Source organism: Gymnodraco acuticeps, unplaced genomic scaffold (genome assembly GCF_902827175.1).
Source record: "Gymnodraco acuticeps unplaced genomic scaffold, fGymAcu1.1, whole genome shotgun sequence".
NCBI lineage: Eukaryota > Metazoa > Chordata > Actinopteri > Perciformes > Bathydraconidae > Gymnodraco > Gymnodraco acuticeps.
In genome coordinates this window covers 2,261,334-2,281,646 of record NW_022990235.1, presented here as the reverse complement: position 1 = coordinate 2,281,646, position 20,313 = coordinate 2,261,334, and the positions used below count along the sequence as shown (strand labels likewise).

Below are 20,313 nucleotides of genomic sequence, written 5' to 3'. Positions count from 1 at the left end.
GAATTAGCCAAGAGGCACGTTTTTATCTGTGCCTGGATAGATGTGTAGTTGTCAGCCTTAAATCATCCTCTTATGCTTTATCGCATTGTTATTTTCAATGTGAACACAGCAGTGCAATAATGTTTCCTCAATAGTACTACTGTCTTTTCAGACGATTTCTAAGAGTCCTATTGTTTCACACAGAGGAGGGGATAATGGAACATCGTATCTCTATAGCCCCTTTATAGTCTACATTTCATTTCAAAGCCCTGAAGGGAAAAAGCAGTTCAAAGGGGCTGGAGTGCCAGGGCGAACAATCCAGGTGTCACTCAAGCAACAACCCTCTTTACACAGACTTACTCAGCCCTGACAAATGAACAAGGACCGTTTGAAAGTCACTGAGCTGAATAAAGTAGTTAAGTCTTAAGCCCCCTTTTTTTTTATCTTTCCCATTTTCTTTAGTTATCTTAGTGAGGTTCCAACCTCTGGTGCCCCCACCCTCTTGTCCGGGCTTATACTTGAATGGTTCAAAATTGCCTCTTGGATTGCTTTTCAGAAAATCCCTCAAGAGGACACTAGAGCAAATTAATTTAATTTGCATGTGTATTTCAACAAAAGACACAACTAAATTGTTAGAATATTTTAGCCAAGACAAGATGATGAGTGTGTGTGTGTGTGTTTTATTTTCTTTTTGTTCCAAACCACATCAGAGATAGACAGACTGACCAGGTGTTGGAAAGAGCTTAATGAATGCAATGTGTGGTCAAAATAAAGCTAAAACTAAGATTGTTTCTGTCAGCAGCAGGTTTAATGCCACAGGTTGGTTTCAAAGATTGCTTTTGAATGCAGGATATCATTTTGTTTAACCAAACTATTTACCATATATTTCTAAAAGTCTGAACATTCACTTGGACAGTTTCGAGGGATTTGTGTTATTGTAGTTCTACACAAAAGACGAAGATAATAAGACAGCTTCGTATTTACTTTAAATGTATGTATCTAATTCTAAAGGATTTAAGTCAGAAAACTATGGCCACAATGGTTATTTGCAGAGCTACTCCAGTCAGCTTCTTAAAACATACCTTCACTGCATGAGCAGGACAAACCAGGGAGACAATAAACAGCACACAATCACATACTGATAACATCAGAGTAGACAGCGTACATCTTTTAAGCAATAGCTACATTTTCACATCCTAAGTGATTGATAAGATGGCTGCTGGCCCCAAACTATTTGTCCCATATCCAAAAATAACTATACTTCTAAAATGGTGCTCTCACCCTACTGCCTGATCTTAATTCAGAGCGACAGTGCAAAGAGGGTAAAGTTTGAATCAGATCAATCATATGTAGATGTGACATTTACCACCAACTGTAGATTCCCAGCTGTTGGAGGATAAAAGCCATGTTTGAACATTTGACGGGCAAACTCCACAGAGCAACCCATGGGAATGGGCTTGCACGATCACGATGTAAAATACTTGAAGAAAGAGGCCAAAAACACTTGGGTTCATTCATATAATTAATTGGTCCGTAATAAAACAACATACCAGAGGTATTGACTTTATAACAACTAAATTGCCCTCATCCTCAGAAGAAATAAACACTGCTGATAGAATCTCTGAGGTCTTAAACTAAGCGTTCACCCTAATTTGTATTGCATTATGGGTAATAAGGCACTTATTATTATAAATGTACATACTTTTAACTATATGCAATGACTGTTGTTTGTGATTACATGACATTCGGAGGGAATTTGTAAAAAAAAGATTATGAGAGATAAGTGGGATATTTAACAAATGGGATACTTGAAATTCCTCACAGAAATTATAGATGGTCTGAGGGTATAGAATTAGAAATGGATGATTCAGGAGGATACTTCTAAGACAATAGTACTTTAGAAAACCCTCTTTATCTTTGACACACATCTCAGGTACACAGCACACACAGTGAATTTTGATCCCTGCATTTAAACAGTGGGGGGGTCTGGGGGTCTTGCTCAAGGGCACCAGGAGGTGAACTGAGACATCTCTAAGAACCAGTCCACACTACCTGCTTTGGTCTGTTTGGGGACTTGAACCGGCTACCCTCCGGTTCCCAAGACAAGTTTCTTAGAAAAATAAAACACAGCAAAAGTGTTATAACAGAAACAGGTCTGATACTCTACCAGTTCATACCTTACTACTAACAATACTTTGTATTGTGAAATGAGTCCTAATAAGGTACACTTTTTGATTGGGAATGTGATTTAAAAGAGTTGAAAAGGCATTTTTTGTTTAAACTTAGCCTTATACGAGTTTTTTCAATAAATCAAGGACAAAAATAAATGTGTACAACTCCTGAACACTTAGATATAGCTCCAAACGGTCGACATGGAAAACATCCTAAGGAGCTTTGGATTTAACGTCCAATGAGAATACATTGTCCGAATGAATAGGTCCTCTTTCTACTTGATAAGAATATTTCTAAAGTTAAACACCATCCGAATTATATAATTTAATCGGACTCTACATCTTTCAGCCTTTGACACTGCTACCATAATTCAGGCACATAAACCTCACAACCTTTTATGACCTTTCTGAATGTATGTCCCCTTAGCCAAAAGTCTGCATGTTTAACATGCCCTGCGGACTAGCATCTGTGAACTGCTTTGCATCACTCTTGGCCATTTGGATGTCATTAATAAGAACTGTGAGAGCCAGCACCTTATGCCTAAAAGCAATTGTGCTGAGGAAGACTTTATGATCCCTGTCACACCATGTGTGTCAGTTGCTAAAAAAAAGGCCATTTCTAAGGAATAAAGGAAAACATGCTTTATATTCAGTCCAGAACCTCTGTGCTGGCAAAAAACCTCAGTGCCCTGAAGCGAACAAATGTTCCATCGTCTGCCTTTCACAAAACTTTAGATCTTTGAATGTCAGCAATAACATTCTACAACCCATGTCCCCAATCCAGTCTGAAGGCCTGGCCACCGTGCTCGGAGCAAATCTCAAGATGCCAAGGCATCTGTGATGCAGCCCAACACTAAAGTGCCAAAGCACAGAAGAAAAACACTGGGGCCGATCAATGGTCTGACTGGGCAAATATCAGGCCCGACCATGGGGCAGCGGCTCAAATGTCTGACAGACAGAAATCATTCTGCTATGACAAGCCAGGCATGTTAAATGCTGATGAGCTTGTTTGAAAAGGTCTCCCCACTTGGGATATTGAAAGTGTCAGCCATCAACAGCATGCTTTATTCAATAAAAGAAACCGATTTAGAGCAGTTTGAGCTGTTAGGCTGCTTCTGTTGAATGTGAGCCATATTTTCAGTTTAAATATTTGTGTAGTTTTATATAGAAATACCCACCAACCCAACAGGACCTTCAAAGAAAGAAGAAAAATATTTTATTTACCAAATGTATGAGCATTCATTTAATTTTGGCTCAGTCTTAGAGTTTTTTACTGCATTTTGCTATCATTTACTGCCGCGCTAGTTTCTCCCCTCTGCTTTGATCTCTGTGTTGCAAAGAGTGGTGGGCTTTGCACACACACACACACACACACACACACACCCACACCCACACACACACACACACACACACACACACACACACACACACACACACACACACACACACACACACACACACACACACACACACACACACACACACACACACACACACACAGAGTTCAAAAGATTGGAAGTCCGCTAACTTGTTGCTCTTGCCACCAACATAGCTAGAGTGGTAAAACAATGTTAGAATGTGAAAACCTGAACCTCAAGTGTTTTCTGGCAGGAGATGCAGTGACATCCAAGTAAGAATAGAAAAGCTATGATCATCATATAAGATAGCATTTAAGTGCCAGTGCAAAGATATAAGAGAACATGACAGGTAACATCTACAGTTCTTTTAAATGCCCAAACCATTTCACAATGGACAGATGGTTTAGTGAGTTTGATGGCTAAAAATCCATTGATTTGCAAGATAATATTTGTGGTTGTCTCTCTTTGAATGTTGATGTGTAATATTATTAGGATTTCAATGTCAACCTTCATAGGGCGATGCCTCTCACAAAAGACTATGTCACATGTGTTGAATAAAGTCATGCAAGATAATCCCTCTCAGGATGTAATACAGTTTTATTACAAGACACAGGAACAATTTTCCAACAAAATTAAGAAAATGTTGCACGATGAGGTTAGTGGCCATAAGGGGAGGATAACTTCATCCCTGATGAACTGATACTCAAGCTCACACAGCTGTGTTTAAATCAAAACATGGCTTTCTTGCAAAAAATTATGCAAGTCCATGTCAAAAAACAAAGAGCTAACAGCTGCAAACTCCACCTGCACTGAAGAACTGTCCAACCTACTAGTTACACCCAAATATGTAATTCCTGTAAGATACATTTCAAATGAAACATATTTCCTGAGCCTCTAGCCATGACCACAGGATTTGGAATCAAATCTCATACTGGATTTCATCGCTGTCGATGAAATGTGTTTTCTATTGGCAGAAATCCAAGATCCAGAACTCTTAAAATATAGATAAAGACACAACTGTATAATCATCCGCGTTCTCAGCCTGCAGAAAAGGTCAATATGAGAGTTGCATATCAATAGCTGAACCGGCAATAATGGCTGGCCCACATGAGACATAGACAGAAACTATATTGGTTCAAATAAACACATGTTCTGTACCCTCAGCTTATTGAGTTTATTCTGACCGTCTAACTTGAAATAGCAGTCTAACACAATAGCCTGCAGCAAATGTCTTTCTTCGTGAAGTTATAAAGTTCAGTATTTCTGAAACTATGTTAGAGAGTTGATGATTAAACCTTTCTGGGCCATTTTGAAGGATGTCTCTGGTGGGCCTCAGGTACAGTCACACAAAAGAATGTAGATCCATCCATCTATCTATCTATCTATCTCTCTCTCTCTATCTATAACAATAGCCTTCATTTATAATAGGCATAATCTTAAAACAGCATACATCTATTGCAGTTATGATATATGACATAATAACATACAATTGTATAAAACACAATTTGCTTACATCTTTGTTCTCTTTTGAGAATCAAACAAAACAGATTTAAATTAAAAAAAATAATGCAAACAAACAAGTGAAATAAACTAAATTGCTTTTAATTCACTGGCAGGAGCGACAAGTGAGGAGGAGCAAAAAGTGAACAACGAGGGAGAGATTGAACAAAGAGAAAGAGTAGAGGACAGAGAGAGTAATGAACAGGAAGAAGACAGAGAGACTCAAGAAGATGGAAGAGAGGGTGCAGGTTATGGAAAGGAGAGAGACATGGAAAATTAATGTTGACAATGTTTTGTGATAATTTTAGCCTCTTCTGTATGTCCAGATCATTAATAGTAACAATCAACTGATTCAATTTATTATGCATTACACTTTCAAAAATATTGGATGCTGCAGCCCACTGACATGGTTTGAAATCGATATATTATCCAATGTGTGACCGCCCACAGGACTTAAAAAGCACCTAACTAGATCATGAAAATCCCCAAAAATCGCAGGGGGTATACCCCCGAACCCCCCTAGCATGTTTGGACCTCGGTATTTAGGAAATCCTGGATACGGCCCTGAATACCATTATATTCTTTTATCTCACTCAAGACTTATCAACGTATTTATGCTATTTTGTGAGAGAATGTGTTTTTTATAGTATGTCCCATTATATGGAGCTATATTTAGAGTAGAGAGACAACACAGTAAATTGTAGCTAGTTTAGAAACAATGATCAGAAGAAGATATAATATTGCTGGAAAAGGAGACTGATGTCCCCTTTGATGGCTATGAGCTGACCTCTCAGACAGGCTAAGTGCCATTGGAGTAGAGCCACATTTAAACAGAGTCTAGGCAGATGGTAGAGGAGGCCAGACAGAACACACACACACACATTTCTTCAGCAGAAGCAGAGTGACGGAGACAACCTGTGGCGTGGCCACCTGTTTAGGCACGCTACATAATTAAACCACATCCACAACTCTCGGCTCATCACAATGACTCACTTTCCCAGCATCCCTCAAGCAGCACTCCGTGACAGCTTTAGTTATACAGTGCTAAAAGGAGCTTATATTGTTCTGGTCCATATCCTCTCCAACTTTAAATTGCATCCTGCTGGATTACATTACAAACACTTCCCAACCCTTCAGGCCATGAAAATAGAAGAAGTTGACTTGCATTTTTTTATAAAACATTCAAACTTGTGTTGCCTGAAAATGCACAGTATGACTCAGATGAGCATGTGACCATCATAGAATTTGATATTGATCCTTTATTTGCTTCCCGCTTGACGCAAGCCCACCTTAGTGGTAGCAATGATTCATTCTATAATGCACACACACATTTCACATTGCTCCTTTCCTTTAAAGTTGTCTTAGCACATAGACAGTGGGCAATAACGCTTATTTAATAAATTAATGACCTCTTGCCTTTGACCAGTATAGTGTTATCAACAGCTCCCGGAAACGTAAGTTCTAATATTACACTAGATAGTAAACTAGAATGCTTTTCAGCCATTAACCTTGAACAATTAAATTCAATGATTCTCTCTTCTAAACCATCAACGTGTATGTTAGACCCAATTCCAACTAAGCTGTTGAAGGAAGTTTTTCCATTAATTAGCACTTCTTTATTAAATATTATGAATATGTCTTTATTATCAGGCTATGTTCCACAATCATTCAAAGTAGCAGTGATAAAACCGCTTCTTAAAAAGCACAACCTCGATCCAGAGGTTTTAGCCAATTATAGACCTATTTCTAATCTTCCGTTCCTCTCAAAAATTCTTGAGAAAGCGGTCGCAAAACAGCTGTGTGATTACTTAAAAAACAATGATTTATTTGAAGATTTTCAGTCTGGCTTTAGAACACATCATAGCACAGAGACAGCTCTGGTTAAAGTCACAAATGACATTCTAATAGCCTCTGACAAGGGACGTGTCTCTATTCTTGTTTTGCTCGATCTCAGTGCTGCATTTGATACTATCGACCATGATATCCTATTGCAAAGACTAGAGCACTTAGTTGGCATACAGGGAACTGCTTTAGACTGGTTTAGGTCCTATCTATCTGAGATAGCCATGGAGTGCCACAGGGCTCAGTGCTTGGACCTATTTTGTTCACATTATATATGCTTCCGTTAGGCAATATTATAAGGAATCATTCTGTAAACTTTGATTGTTATGCGGATGATACTCAACTATATTTATCAATCAAGCCTGATGAAATTAATCATCTAAATAAAATTCAAGACTACCTTAAGGACTTAAAAACGTGGATGACCTTAAACTTTTTGATGTTAAACACAACCAAAACTGAAGTTATTGTACTTGGCCCGAAGAATCTACGAAACAAATTATCTAAGGATATACTAACTATGGATGGCATTAATTTGGCCTCCAGTGAGACTGTAAGGAATCTTGGTGTTATATTTGATCAGGATTTATCCTTTAACGCCCACATAAAATCAATTTCAAGGACCGCCTACTTCCATCTACGTAACATTGCAAAAATCAGGCATATCTTGCCTCAAAACGATGCAGAGAAACTAGTCCATGCATTTGTTACTTCAAGGCTGGATTATTGTAACTCTTTATTATCAGGGTGTACCAAGAAGTCAGTCAAGTCGCTTCAGCTGATTCAAAATGCTGCAGCTCGTGTACTAACCAGAGTTAGGAAAAGGGACCACATTACTCCTGTTCTGGCTGCCTTACACTGGCTCCCTATAGAACACAGGATATAATTCAAAATGATTCTTCTCACCTACAAAGCCCTTAATGGGCAGGCGCCATCTTACCTTAAAGAACTCATTATACCCTACTGTCCTACTAGGGCATTGCGTTCCAAGAATGCAGGGTTGTTGGTTGTTCCTAGAGTCTCTAAAAGTACAATGGGAGCCAGAGCCTTTTCTTATCAAGCTCCACATTTGTGGAATCAGCTTCCAGTTTGTGTTCGGGCGGCAGACACCCTATCCGTTTTTAAGAGTGCGCTTAAGACCTTCCTTTTTGATAAAGCTTATAGTTAGGGCTGATTAGATTCAGCCCCTAGTTTTGCTGATATAGGCTTAGTTTGTCGGGGGACATCTTACTTCTTCCTTCTCTCTGTCTATACCTGTGTACTCTCATGTTCCGATTAATCCAGCTTCCCCAAATTTCTTTCTTTTTGGTGTCTATATACGCCGGGATCCGGAGTCATGGATGATCCTGCGCTCCTCTGTCCTGCATCGCGAGCCCTGGATCTTGAGTTGTGGCTGTGGTCCTGGATCATAGGTCCTGGATGGATATCCTCGTGGATTCATCTTCCTATTATACACACATGCATTTCCAAACATTTGGACTACCTATGTTGCAAATGTATTATCTTTTCAATTTACACACGGCATCTATTGCACGTCTGTCCGTCCTGGGAGAGTGATCCCTCCTCTGTTGCTCTCCCTGAGGTTTCTCCCATTTTTCCCTTTAAACTGTGGGTTTTCTTCGGAAGTTTTTCCTTGTACGATGTGAGGGTCTAAGGACAGAGGGTGTCGTATTGTCATACTGATATTTTGTACAAACTGTAAAGTCCACTGAGACAAATGTAACATTTGTGATATTGGGCTATATAAATAAACATTGATTGATTGATTGATTGATTGATTGATTGATTGATTTAATGAACCTATTCCCATTTTTTTATATTCCAAACTAAGTCAAAAAAGAAACACTGAAAGCCAACTATCTATATCTGAGCTCTTTGAGAGTTGTATTGGTGCGTTGTGTGCTGACTTAATGTGCAGCCAGCTTTAAGAGAACATTAAAGCCCATGGGACAAGTACTGTACTGTATGTGAAGGGCTTAAGGCTGATAATGCTGGGTGTGTGTAAAGAAACAGTTTGTTCCACTGTGATGCACAGGGATTCATTCTTATTTTCATAACCCATACATTTAGATAACAAAGGAATTAAGAAATTGTTCACATTGGCATTCATGTAAAAGCATTTTATACTATTTTATCATATTTTTCCTGAAACGATTTGTTTTTGTAAAATGTATGAACAACTAATTGGTTATTTTTAATGAAATATTTACTTTCAAGATAATGTGATATCAAAAAAGACACAATACCTTGATGTAGTGCTTTAGCCTTGGGTAAATTCTTCTTTCTCCCAGGAGGACAGAGACAAAGCTCTTGTGGGGGAACGAGGTAGTGACCACATGTGTGACTTCGGGAAAGGAAAATACATTAAAGCCAGATGTCTCATAGCTCTTTAGAAGTTCCTCGTCTGCCTTGTTGTCGCCCTCGCTCAGAATACTGCCGACAGCAGAGCGGCACTGTGGTCCCGGCACCTAGAAACAATAATTAAAAAACAAATAAATAAAAATTGGTAAGAGAGGAAATATCAACAAGATAGACTGATGTAGCTTATAAAGATTAGATAGAAAAATATGCACACTCTTTTCTTACCAACATTTTACTTTTCCCACCCAGAAAGACAACAGCAGCACTGACAGATAGATTATTGCTTGCAAGGAAAAAATGCTATCTATAAAAATGTCTAAATGTTGGTAAAGTGTGCTGGTTTTTCTGCACAAAACACTGTCGACCCCATCCCAAATTTCCATGAAGAAAAAGTATTTTAAAAAATGTTTTAAGAAACTCTTGCATGTCAATCATCAACACTTCCAAAGTACCATCTATGAAGACTGGGGATTCATAAAAACGAGGTTGTAATGCAATGTGATTTTATGAGTAGTTCATAGCCTCCACTACATAACAAATGTATTTTTTTTAAATATATTTTCTCTGATGTGCAACATTTAAGAAGAAAATATCCTCATTAATTGGAGCTCTAATTGGAGCATTTGGCAGCGAAGCAATAATGTCTCCTTCCTCCATTCTGAGCACCCTGGTGCCCTTAAAAAAAGGAGAAAAGGGAGACACTCTTTATAAATGAATACTCCTGGGATATCCAAGACTTTCTCCCCACTGTGCTGAGCAGAGCATGGCTGAAAGCTTATGTAATAAATAAACTGGAATATTCCAATTTGTCCATAAACCTATCAATGCTACGCTTCTAGCATAGCCAGCGTGTCTGAAAATCCCTATTTTCTCCTCTGTTCCTCAACACGCAAGGTCAGTCATGGTAGAAGTGTGGTTTCCCTGTGCACTGCAGAATAAGCTCATTTTTCACACAACCGCCATTCAAAGTTTCAAAACACAGAAAGATTGGTCTGTGTCAGCAGTTGAACATCTGATGACACTTTTTTGAGTATTATTATAATCAGAATACCTTTATTAGTCCCACAGAGGGGAAATGTACATTGTTACAGCAGAAAAAGAACCACAGATATCTTAATGTTACATAATGTTACATATGTTACATGCATTAAAAATGTATTAAAGTTTAAAAAAAAGTTGTAATATAATAAAAAATAAAAAGTTACACAATTTACAAAATACACATCCTGTAACAGTTCTTAGGATTTAGCAGCCTGGTATATATATATATATATATGTGTGTAAATATGGTATACTTGTAGTAGACTGATTTTGTTTTTAAATATTTCGATAATTTCTGATTTTCAGAATCAGTTTTTAAAGATGAAAAAGGACTTGATGGATTGAGAGAATATGTTTGAACAGTTGGTTGGACTAACAAGCGATTAATGACATCCACAAGGAATCGATAAGGAAAATAATAATTTGCCGTGGCTCTAATTCATGGTTTTAAGAAAAGGATCTTGCATTTGATCAATACATTAATGTATTGGTCACATGTATTAATGGCAGGTAAAATTCCGGGGGAATGTCATCCTGCAGTATGCAGTAAGTATATATGTTGGGGCGATGGGCAGTCTTAGGCGGTGAACTCATTAGGATCCTATATCGGCCTGAGGGTAGGAGCTCTTCTTGAGCCTCTCAGTGCTGGCCAGGTGTATCCGGTGCCTCCATCCCAAACCTCAACAGGGAGATAAGGCTGTTATTCGGACGGTTGGGATCCTTAATGATTCTCCTTGACTTATTCTTACAGCGCTTGGTGTAAATACCCTCAAGGCAGGGAAGAGCGCCTGTTCAGCAGAATTAATCTTTGCAGTGCTTGTGTGTTTCCAAGCCTATATTACATACACTGTGGTTTAATTTATAGATTTGTTCCCATATGTTGGCATTGTTGTCACGCATGAAAAATCATACATAACTTAAATGCAAAACGTATGAAAGGTAAACCACCCTTTGTTCGACCGGTAAGACTCGCATCAGAATGAAAGATTAGTAGTGATAATAATGAAGAACAAATTCAAAGAAAAATAAATGATCTTCATCAAATGTACTCGCTGGAGTAAGGTTTGCACTAAAATATATTTTTGCCAAACATTGTTTTAAGTACAAATTAAAATGAATATAAATATTCAGGCAATGGCTGCCTTTTTACTTATCTTATTTTAAGTACCAAAAGCACATTTGGAAAACTTTACAAATGAGGATATTTTTGACACTGTGGATTTTAGGGGCTCACAGTGGGGCGTCTCAGGCAACTGGATTTATTAATCATCACGGGGCTCCATGTAGGGAGCACAGACCAATAAACTAGCACCAAAAGCACAAGCCTCTGTCCACAATCTTTGTTTTCTTCTCTGCACTCATCAAGTCACAAGCACACTTTCTTTTGAAGTTTCATCAATACACTCATCTGAAGCAAAAAGTATCCGAAATCCTACTGAAGGAACAACAGAGTTGTGTCTCTGTTCCACATGGGCTGAATGGAGTCGGGAAAGGGCAACAAAGTAAAAAAAAAGGCAAAACTATCTTCACCAGCATACAAAGTATTTTCCGTCCACTCTCACATTCAGACAGGCTTACATTTTAAATGTTTTACCCTGACTTTATTAAAGGGCAAGTATCAGAGAGATTTTCCACTATTTCATCATTCACCACAAAGACTAACATTTGAAGAGGTACACATTTTGTGTCCGGCCCCTGCTTCAGCTGACATGCCCACAAGCGCTCTTCATATTTTGACCAAAACATGGGTCCCTGAAGATTTGCAGACACATGTGTCATTTACCCACCATACCACCAGCTTTTTATTCAGACATCTCAAGGACCTAAAACCCTGACCCCTTACTTGGAATATCAAGTTTGACAGAAAAACGCATGATCCCCTCCGTTACACAGAGGGGAAGGAGGAGAGGAGGGAAACAGGGTAGAGATGGAGTGGGAGCTCTGGGTCAGAAACCCCTCTGGCTTTGAAACTGTGACTAGCGGGTGAATGAGACGGGTGTTGTGAGCGGGGTGCATGAATATGTTAGCAATTTGAAGGAGCCGACAGAACTGCCTCAGCACTGTATCCATGGCAACCATCCAAGGACCAACTGGAGTCCTTGTTGAGGTCTTTTGTTTCTCTAGAGTACGTGATTAAAGGAGGTAAAAGTGAGAAAAGCCAGAAAAGAGACCAGACACGCTGACACTTATCTTCTGCCAGCTGCACTTTTGAAAATCGTTCTCACTGCAAATATCAATGGACAGTGTCTCACAATGTACATGCCGAATACCAGTCCTCCTTTTTGAGAGCGCCCTCTGGGGCTGGGGACGCTGGGACTGAATGGCATCCTGAGGCTCGGACGCTAATGAGCTGAGATTATCACGCCAATTATTTTAACTTAGATCAGGACTTGGCTATGACTGTGCAGAGGAACTATAGGACCCACTGCTAGCCTAATTGCAAGCTTGGGAAAAAGAAGGATGAGCATAACCAAAGTGTTTTGAAGCAGAGCTGAGTAGAGTCTATCACTGAACCTTACACTCCAGCAGGTTGTTGTGATACGGTTTAAGTAGTGCCAATTAAGTCCTTTCTGTTTAAAGGTAGCTCTGAAATGGCAGATATCAGCATTTTTCGAGATTGAGTGCAAATAATAACAGTTGGGTGACAATGAAATGATCATAGTGTAGTAGATTGAATACTTAAATCCCAAGTTAAACATACTTGGGTTATACTATTGGTGCTTACACAATATGTCCTCCAAAAACATGGTAAGAACTATCATTGATAGTGGCCAAATTAACTGGGTTGATCCTTTCATTTAGCTAGCTTCTAATGTTGCTGCTAATGCACTCAGTAGCCCTGATTATTCGTTGAGTTTATAAAACAACTTTGAAAAAAAATATCCAACCAAATTCCATCAGACCAACACAGGATATTCAGTTTACAATGAGATAAAAAAGAGAAAAACTCAATATCTTCATATGAAAGAAGCTCAAACCAACCAGGTATTATTGCATAATAAGTTAGTGTTATTATTCAGTGATCACATACTCATAAATGTTTTCTTATGTATTATTTCCATTTCTTACAATATTCAAGATATGTATTATCAGCTCTCCACTGAATGATTGAATAGAGGTGACAAAGAGGTCATCATTTGTCTATGAGCATGGCAGCCAGCTAGTGGTCTTCTATATTTCATATAAGCGGTGGAAGACTTTTACAGATCCCACGTTTCCACCCTTGTTGCTGAACTTCCAGACCCTCCACAGTGCATCAATCTAAAGCCCACTGCTGCTTAACCATTTCAATGTGCTACTCCTTGTCTCATTCCTTCTGTTTCGGCAGTGCCTGTTGAAAAAACAACCCACGCTGGACCTGCTTTAAAATTGGCGAACTAGCACTGCGTGATTTCGGAAACCCCAGAGATTGAGCCGTATTAGGTATCAGAAAAACAGATCCAGCAGATCATATTTCCTGCTTATAGACACTGAGATTTTGAGATGGATGTAGTTCACACAGAGAACGATTGGGAATGTAGGAATTAGGAACACATCTCAAAGAGCGATACAACTTACTAGTTTTGCTTTAAAGGAGAATTGTTGTGGCAGTAAAGGAGACCACAAAAGTGTCAGTCATATTAAAGAAAAGTGTTTTGACTCTTGATCTTTATGGAACTCCAAAAGAGCCCATATTAAATAAATATTGTATTAACCCCAAGCTAACAAGACAGTTTAACTGACAGTCAGAAGATGCATCCGTAATAACATTACTTGCCTAGACAATAGTTTGATTAAGTTATTGATGGAATATATGCGATAATTAAAAAAATAACTCTTCACAACTGTAGTTGTATAGTGTATTAGCTAATTTGACTAACCCCCTAATCGCACCAGGAGCGTCTGCGCTGCGGCTGCGCCGCGCTGCGACCTCCTCCTGCGTCCTAACCCATCAGGCGCGTTTCAAAACGTTGCGGAAGCGGAGCGTCGTGTGTGCAGCCTCGCAGTTGTTGGATGAACATTCTACTTCCTGCCTGCGCCGCGCTGCGCCGCGTCAAAAATAGGATTCATCCTATATTTTAGAAATTCCTTGCGGCGAGGAGCTTCTGGGACGCTTCGAGCCACGGCGCAGCGCGACGCAGCGTGTCTGGTGGAATAGCACCCATTGACTAGAGTGGCCGCGATCGCTAAAAACGCTGCAGCCGCAGCGCAACGCAGCGCAGCGCAGACGCTCCTGGTGGGATTAGGGGGTTACCCACCAGGCGCGTTTCAAAACGTTGCGGAAGCGGCGCAGCGTGTCTGGTGGAATAGCACCCATTGACTAGAGTGGCGTTTTTAGCGATCGCGGCCACTCTAGTCAATGGATGCTATTCCACCAGACCCGCTGCGCCGCGCTGCGCCGCGGCTCGAAGCGTCCCAGAAGCTCCTCGCCGCAAGGAATTTCTAAAATATAGGATGAATCCTATTTTTTACGCGGCGCAGCGCAGCGCAGGCAGGAAGTGGAACGTTCATCCAACAACTGCGAGGCTGCACACACGACGCTCCGCTTCCGCAACGTTTTGAAACGCGCCTGGTGGGTTATGACCTTTATATATACAGTCTATGGTTATGACGCAGGAGGAGGTCGCAGCGCGGCGCAGCCGCAGCGCAGACGCTTCCGGTGGGATCAGGGGGTAAAACTCTCTACTGATGAATAGCATTAAAGGATTTCAGGCCAGAAGAAATACTAATCTGATCTCATTCAACTGCCAAATCAGCTAATTCAAACTGTAAACGAAGGAATACTGTAGTAGGTTACTGTGAAAAGAAAATCAATATCATTCAAATCAATGTTGTAGTTTTTTTTTAAATGTGTTGATTTATTGTGGTTATTATTGTGGTTACTGTTAGCAGATGACCATAGTGTTTTGATCTGATTAAAAAATGTTTGCATTTGTTGAAATATAATAATAATAATATATACTTTGTTGTGTTTTAGAGTCCCATATAGACCTCGGGTTCAGCTCTGATTTAAAAAAGAACATGGATAATATTGTATGACATATGTGACACTAATACATCCACAAATCACACCATACCCTGCCCAGATGTGTATTGTTCAAGGAGAAAAAAGATAATATATTTGGTGTCAAAAATCTCCTTCGAAAATGCCAAGACAAGGGAAAGAAATACAGGATATCAGGACTAAATGGGATGCCACTAGACGGAATATGAATTGTGAAAATTAATCACTTTGATTGGGTTAATAAAGTTATTTAAAATGAATGTTATCTGAGAGGTTATATATTAATCTCTGAACACTAAACGTGTTTAATAGAATGGCGTTGGCCCCATCTAGTGGTCATCTACACTACACAACTTATTTAACAGTCAAATCCACCTTTATTAAAGTGAAAGTATTCACCAAAAATGCAAAAAAACACATGCAAAATAAACTGCTGATCTACCAAGTGTTGTAAAAGGTTTAGTGCAAGATTACCTTTTTAGGATCATCGTAAAATACTCCGATACATGAAAGCTTTGGTCCAATACTACGAGACTCCTTGAAAAGTTGTCTGCAGTCTTTGTAAGGTCCTTCTTTGAATTTATAAGCAAATGTAATCTTCTTTACGGGAGGAGAGCCAGTTTGAATGGGGATGTCTGAGAGGAGTCTCGAGTACCAAAGGTAACCAACTACTGTTATCAGACTTATCAACACGCTGATGAGCACACACACACCAACAAAGTCTGGCATAATAGCTTAGTAAACGGCGGATAACGTTGTTTAACTTCTTCTGAACCCTTAACACGTGTGTTGCAATTTCCCACGACCGTCTTACATCTTTAAGAACGTTTTTGATCGTTTTCAGTTGGCAATTCTGTCCTTGAATGAAATCAAAAAGATTACACATTGTTCAGGACTTCCTGGAAAGTACCATCTACGCCGACAAAAGGGGGGGATTTTGTTCAAAAGAAACTTGTAGAATTCGTGAAAGGAGCCCTCGTCGAAAAATGTTTTATAATTTAGATTTCGATGGTAATATATGCATGTGAAGTAAATATCTGCATAGGTCATTTGATAAAGGTTTAACAATTTCCACATGTTATAACGGGTAACCTACACTATTGTGATGCCCATTTCGCCAATGTTTAATTTTGGTAAACGATATAAGGAAGTAGAATCCAATGTGCGAAGTGTGTGATCAGAAACACACGAAGTTGGCTATTTAGAAGCTCTGGTTTAACTGATTTACCATATTTGGGTAATAATTCATGTTAACTGGGCGGCATGATGATGGTAAACTGGCTATACCTTGATGGCGTTCTGAGTTTAGAATTGCAATTATGATCTCTCACAACGTTTGCGATAGAATCGTCTGGGTATTGAAAACAACACAAAGAACATTTGTAATAAATCAGAAAAAAATCAGCATTGAGAGTAATTTGAAATGCAACCTGTCCCGCCCATTAAAAAAAATGAGGGTTGGATTTAAAAGGAACTTGATAACATTGGACCGCCCAGCTCAGATAAACTGAACGTTTCTTTCTCCTTAAATCTACTTGATTTTGTAATCCATCCGGAATTTGTGAGTATGGCAGGCAATGTGAAAAGGTTTTACGACCTGACAGCTAAGATGCTGTCTGGAAAAAGCTTTAGTTTTTCTGCCCTGATGGACAAAGTTGTTCTCATTGAGAATGTGACGTCTCTTTGAGGAACAACAACACACTACACTCAGATGAACGAGCTCAACAGGCGGTACTCTGAAAAGGGACTTGTTATTCTGGGTGTGCCCTGTAATCAGTTTGGACATCAGGTAGGTAGGTTGATATAGGCTACTGTTTACACATGGTAGGATTTTAAATATTTTGAACACAATGTCCCTCAAGGACATAACATAGATAAATGAAGCCTATCTGTATATCATAGACATATGATAGATCAGTAAATCAGAACATAGCACAAAAGGAAACATGTAGGCTACATTGCAGGCTAATTTAATCAGCGGATGTGTGTGCGTGTTTGGGTTAGGTGTTCAGATCTCTATGGTTCAGATGTGTTAATGTTGTGTGTTGTTATTACTAATGCATTGCTGTAGTTTTGTTGTAAAACCCAATTATACCTACTTTATATACTGTTGGGTAGTAGTAGCCCACTCTATAATGGTCCCTTATATTGAATTATTAGGTGATCATTTTTAGTGTAGAACCTGAGTCTGTACAAAATAACCACTTACTTCAGCTGTCAGATAGATAGATCTATAGATAGATGGATAGATCGATAATGTAATGGTCACACATGCAGAGCACACAGAACACTCAGTGAAATGTGTTCTCTGCTTTTAACCCATCCTAGTACTAGGAGTAGTGGGCAGCTATTGCACAGTGCCCATCGAGTAATGGGAGTGGGGGGGAGGGGGGTTTCCGGTGCCTTGCTCAAGGGCACACCGGCAGGGCTCAGGAGGTGAACTGGGACCTCTCCAAGTAGCAGTCCACACTCCACATTTAGGTCTGTTCGGGGACTTGAAGCGGCGACCCTATAGCTCCCCGTAAAGAGCCAAAGACAGCTTAATGTTAACTAAGAAAAAAAAAAAGACATACAGCATAGTAGGCTATAAGTATAAAGTAGAATACGATAACATAAAAACTTCTGGATGCTTTCATCAACCCGATTGCATTATGCCCATACAATATTAATGTAATGTCACTATCTCTTTTATAACAGGAGAACTGCAAGAATGATGAAATTCTAAGGTCTCTGAAGTATATCCGTCCAGGCAATGGATTTGAACCTAATTTCCAACTCCTTGAAAAGGTGGATGTGAATGGAAAGGATGCACATCCCTTGTTTGTATATCTGAAGGAAAAGCTTCCATTTCCCTGTGATGATGCCATGGCTCTTATGACCGACCCAAAGTTCATAATTTGGAGTCCTGTTAGTAGGAATGACGTCTCCTGGAACTTTGAGAAGTTCCTGGTTGGCCCTGATGGAGAGCCTCACAAGCGATACGGCAGAAATGTCCTTACCATTGACATTGAGACAGATATTAAAAAGCTACTTAAGAGGGTCAATTAAAGTTTGTTACAACACACAGACTAGCCTGGTCAAAAAGATTAATCAGTACACATCTGTTTGTTTTGGGTATTTCATCATGTTTTTCCACCTTCCTAGTTGAAGACAATTGTAATAGCATGCACCCCTAAATGTGTACTGTGCAGTACACTATGGTAGTTCAGCCTCTTTACTCAATGAAGACACTCTTTTAAACAAGTTTTGTGGGGAGTTTCTGATGAACATGTAAAATACTAACTGCCTGACTGTATAACTCACATGGCCATTTTCTTCATTGGATTGTATTAAAAAAAATGTAATGCCATTTCTGTATACTGTATGCAGAGCTGCAAAATACAAATGTGGTGGCCACAATAACAAAGGTGAACAGTAACTTAATACATTTACTCAACTGTACTGTATTTGAGGTAATATACTGAGCATTTTCATAATGTATTGGTACACTATAGGCTACTACTCCACTACCAAGGGGCACAGGCAGCAGAGCTCCTATAACTTGTGTTGCATAACTTTAGTTAAATGAAAAAGCTAATTATTTATCAGAGCAATAAAGTGATAAACACAGCATCCATAACTATAATCCAATAATATAATATTCAGCCAATAACTATGGGCCCTTTTTTTTTATTACAATGAGTGTCATCATTTGAATAATGCAAAATGTGTTATTTAAAAGTAGTCTGTGATTAGTAATAATTACTTCCCCAATATTGAAAACAGAAACAGCGGCACTAGTCTCTGCTGTTCTTCCTGGTTGAAGGCAGGGGGCTATCCTTGATTGAACGCTGCGCTATTAAACCTCAACTCCTCCAAAATGGCTGGCCAGGAAGATCCAGTGCAGAGAGAGATTCACCAAGATTGGGCGAATCGAGAGTACATAGAAGTGATAACGAGCAGCATCAAAAAAATCGCCGACTTCCTTAACTCATTTGGTAAGCTTTTTAATAGCACTAATGTGGATACCGTGAGTAACCATCTAACGCGGATGTGATGAACAGCTAGCTACTTCTGCTAACATTAGCTCAGCTGTTGCTAGCATTGATGTTGATGCTTTCAGTGGCCACTCCCAGTTAGCTTTATCGTTAGCTGAGAGCTGGTTATTGTTCCCTCTTATACATATAATAACTGCTTGGTGGCGAGTATTGGGCAGCTAACATAACAATTGCAAAAGACTAATGTTGAAATAGTTGAATTAACGTGGATACAGGGCAGTGAAGCCAATGCAAACGCTGCTCGGCTGCGTTATACCAGCAGAAGCATAACAATCCAGTAACAGTGACACTATTAATTCATGTCAATTGATCAATGCTAACGTTAAATGTGTGATTGGTGATCGTTACATGCTAATTACAATGTTTCCTCTTCAGATATGTCGTGTCGATCACGATTGGCCACCCTCAATGAGAAGCTCACAGCGTTGGAGAGGAGGATTGAATACATTGAGGCGAGAGTAAGTATACTGCAATGCAATTTAAAAATGTCAATGCATTTTCTATATAATATTTCAAATAATATAAACATTACATCATGTTTTATGTGTCGTTACAGGTGACGAAAGGAGAGACCTTGACCTAGACATCATCATGGGAGTGCATAACATCCATGAGCTACCTGACCACCCACCTCCCTGATTTTTTTTTGAATAAGTGTGATGGATTCCACCCTTACTTTTTTTGAAACCTTGTGGACCATTTTTATATTATATGGTTGTGTTTTTTTTTTCTTCTCAATAACATATGGGTCTGACTTGGGTTTCAGTGACTTGTTACAAAACAAATATTAGCTCCATATGTATTATTAACAAATATTTTGGAGCTCAATTATGGATCTGTTGTCAGCACAATGTGTGTTGTATACAGTGTCATTACCACATTTAAGATTTATGAAAGGGGTTATCCTTGTGTGCCAAGAACAATTAATTGTCTAGTCATCTTAATTGAGGACCTGCTTGTACAGTGAACTGTGTGGTGATGTATCAGGTTTTAAATACTGTAATAAATGATAAAAACAAATTCTGTTTCATGTTGTATTT

At 39.1% G+C, this 20,313-nt stretch overlaps 2 protein-coding genes and 1 pseudogene across 2 annotated transcripts in view; 2 read left to right on the top strand and 1 right to left on the bottom strand.

Moving 5' to 3' along the window:
• Positions 1–16,126, bottom strand: part of LOC117548109 (testis-expressed protein 264) — a 32,825-nt gene extending 16,699 nt beyond the window's left edge. The window contains exons 1-2 of the mRNA XM_034219143.1: positions 15,711–16,126; positions 9,097–9,318 (exon numbers count right to left, since the gene is read on the bottom strand). Of these exons, the coding sequence (XP_034075034.1) occupies positions 9,097–9,318; positions 15,711–15,965 (477 nt within the window). The 5' untranslated portion in view covers positions 15,966–16,126. The remainder of the gene's footprint in view (positions 1–9,096; positions 9,319–15,710) is intronic.
• Positions 16,127–16,725: 599 nt separating this feature from the next.
• LOC117548117 lies at positions 16,726–18,857 on the top strand (annotated as a pseudogene).
• Positions 18,858–18,990: 133 nt separating this feature from the next.
• Positions 18,991–20,293, top strand: brk1 (BRICK1 subunit of SCAR/WAVE actin nucleating complex). Its single transcript, XM_034219156.1, has 3 exons — positions 18,991–19,213; positions 19,649–19,731; positions 19,830–20,293. Exons 1-3 carry the CDS (start codon positions 19,096–19,098, stop codon positions 19,854–19,856), a joined length of 228 nt encoding a protein of 75 aa, XP_034075047.1. The 5' UTR covers positions 18,991–19,095; the 3' UTR covers positions 19,857–20,293.
• Positions 20,294–20,313: the final 20 nt, after the last annotated feature.

Coding starts and splice junctions, on each gene's coding strand:
- brk1 (XM_034219156.1), top strand. CDS start 19,096: ATGGCTGGCCAGGAAGATCCAGTGCAGAGAGAGATTCACCAAGATTGG. Junction 19,214..19,648: donor CGACTTCCTTAACTCATTTG/GTAAGCTTTTTA, acceptor TTTCCTCTTCAG/ATATGTCGTGTCGATCACGA. Junction 19,732..19,829: donor TTGAATACATTGAGGCGAGA/GTAAGTATACTG, acceptor GTGTCGTTACAG/GTGACGAAAGGAGAGACCTT.